Source organism: Morone saxatilis, unplaced genomic scaffold (assembly GCF_004916995.1).
Source record: "Morone saxatilis isolate NCDOM2014 unplaced genomic scaffold, NCSU_SB_2.0 Contig2, whole genome shotgun sequence".
Taxonomy (NCBI): Eukaryota; Metazoa; Chordata; class Actinopteri; family Moronidae; genus Morone; species Morone saxatilis.
The window spans coordinates 790991-793753 of NW_023339762.1; the positions used below are offsets into that span (position 1 = coordinate 790991).

Sequence of the window (2763 nt, forward strand, 5' to 3'; positions counted from 1 at the left end):
GTATCAGCATCGGCCCTAAAAAATCCGTATCTGTCTATCACTACTTAATAAGGTTCTTTCTTGATAAAACCAGGGTTTTCTTCTCCCTGATGTTTGGCCATTGTTTTATTAGGCTATAGTATCCTTGCTGCAGCGGCCCAGGGTTCGAATCCGACCTGCGGCTCTCTGCTGCGTGTCATTCCCTCTCTCTGCCCCCCTTTCACATCTGTCTTCAGCTTTCACTATCATGAAGGCAATAAAAACCCTTAAAATCAACAAGGCCTTGCAACCCCCCAAAGCTTTGGCAAACCCTAGTGGGGGTCCACTAGTTGGGAACCGCTGCCGTGGGGGTACATGTAGCCTCATTTGAGAAACACTGATTTAATAAAACATCATTTAAGATGGATGAGAATGAACTGGATCATTGGATTAATCAGCCCATAGCTAAAGAACAGGTCTCCGGTAAGAGGTGTGGTACCACTGCTGATAAACCACTGTTTACACAGGGAAGGATGGCTAAGCAACATTCACCTTCACATTCAACATACAAACTGTTCCATACACACACAGTCTGCTCTCCGTCAGCCCTTTTATTGGTGCTGTGCTATGTGGGCACCTAAACAGAAGTGATGGAGATGCTGAGAGAACGTTCTGTAGAGCAGCCTTCGAGTCTTGTTCATCAGCATGTTCATCATTTGGTTGGCTCCTGTTTCTAGCAGCTGAGGAACATTGCTAAACTCAGGCCCATTGTGTCCCTAGCTGAGATGGAGTTGATTATTCATGTTTATTTCCACCCACTAATGCAATCCCCTCTTCACCTGCCTCAGCAACACATCCCTGAACTGTGGTCCAAAATACAGCTGCCAAGCTTCTGACCAGTTCCTCCAAAAGGTCTCATGGAACACTGACTTCTTTACTCTGGCCTCCCATCAAATTCAGAATCCAGTTCAAGATTCTTGTGCTCACATTTTGAGTCTCAGACACCTGCCTCCATTAAAGAGCTACAGTTAAAGGTTTCCAAATAATTATTACTGGCATTTTAACATTTGACTGGTTGTGTGTAATGACCATGTGACGTACACACTGAGGGAACAGGTATCACAGCAAACAATCACTCCTCTGTGCTCATCTTCCTCTTCATAATCCTGCTGCCTTCTCTGTGTCTCCTCCTCCACCTCCTCCTCTGAGACGCTGAATCCTCCTCCACAGCGACAGCTATATGTATACACACACTCATCTGAAACACACACACACACACACACAATTTTAGATGGATTTACTGGCCTTAATCAGATAGTGAAAATGAACATGTGTTGATATTATGATATTTAATGGCTTTGAAAAGTGACGCACAGTAACTAAAAACGTATAATAAAAAATAAAGCTGGAGTAGGTAACTTTTATAAAAAAAGTTATTTTCTATATCTTGACAGTAGTACATGAGACAGATACTCTGCGAAACAATCAGGTTCCTCTGGCTCCTTCTAGTTCTCCTAATGGCATTTGCAAGGATCCCACGGGCCTGAATGAAAACAACCAATCAGAACTGAGGAAGATAGTTGATTGTTGAGTCTCATTTCCAGGTCATCAAATACCGACGCTTTGGGACTCTGGGAATGAGACTGAACAACAAAGAATCTTCCTTTCATCTGTATCTTTTTCGGCTGTGTTTGGTTGTTTGCGTTCAGGCCAGGTGGATTCATACTATTCATACCATTTCAAATAAAAGACATTTGTAAACATATAAACAATATAAATATAAATAAATGCTGTGAGTCCTGAAGGTGGTACTAGAGGAAAGGGTTCATCCTACAGTTACAAACAGATTGATCTATCATTGGGATCCAGCAGGTATGAGAATGACTGAAATAAACACCTAAGGCCTGTTGCTCCAACAGGTTTAAGTTTAAACATAGTTTAAACTTAAGGTAGTAGATGAATTAATGCTTTCACTTTGTAAAACCACGTTGAAAAATTGTAATAAGTTGGACTGTAGTGAAGACAGAACTTAAAATTAACACCAACAGACATACCTTAATGCCGTGGAAATGGTTAGAATGATGGGAGAGACTAACGACAGAGCCAGAAGATTTTTTTCTTCACTGTTTAAACCAGAGCACATTTTCTGGTACAGAGTACATCACTTTAGAGTAGAAATAACTGACTCTCTGTGTGAGATTTGAAACATCTTAGCGTTCCTACTACTGTTATTTTAGCTGAGTATGTGTTCATTATACATGGTGTGTACTTACCCTGGTCCCAGGTCATGTCCCTCAGATAGACCGTAGAATCCACTGGCCAATCCTGTTTCAGTTCCCGCGCTGGAGAAGTATCAGTGCATCATTATTTTAATAGTAGTAGAAGGAAGACAAGCACAAAAGTATTTTTTAGGCAAGGCCACTTATTTTTATTTTATTTTATATTGTATCTGCTTTAATCCTGTTTTTTTTGTGTGTGTGTTGTTGTGATGCAAACTCAACACTTCCTCCATGTTTGCCTGTTGTCTTGATAAATTCAGCATGGTTTAAATTTCAACAAACGGCTTCCGTCACTTACCGGTCGGCTACAGCTACGGCCAGCATGCTACGGAAGCCGTTCGTGGCAGCGTATTAGTTTGAAGTCAAGACGAACACATTATTAATTAATTCTTTGGTACAAGAGCTGCCACGGACGGCTTCTGTTGCCACTGGCTGTAGCTGTAGCCGACCGGTTGGTTTGTTTACTTGACTGGAAGCCGTTGTGGCAGCTCTTGTAGGTTGAAATCAAGACAAACACATTATTAAT

General features: G+C 41.5%; 1 protein-coding gene across 1 annotated transcript; it reads right to left on the reverse strand.

The window, feature by feature from the left end:
• Positions 1 to 6: 6 nt before the first annotated feature.
• On the reverse strand, positions 7 to 2300 carry dnajc24 (DnaJ (Hsp40) homolog, subfamily C, member 24; the record flags this gene model as incomplete). Its single annotated transcript, XM_035664365.1, is given in 2 exon segments — positions 7 to 1216; positions 2232 to 2300. Coding segments are annotated over 2 exon segments (278 nt in total), but the record flags the coding sequence as incomplete, so codon positions are not given.
• Positions 2301 to 2763: the final 463 nt, after the last annotated feature.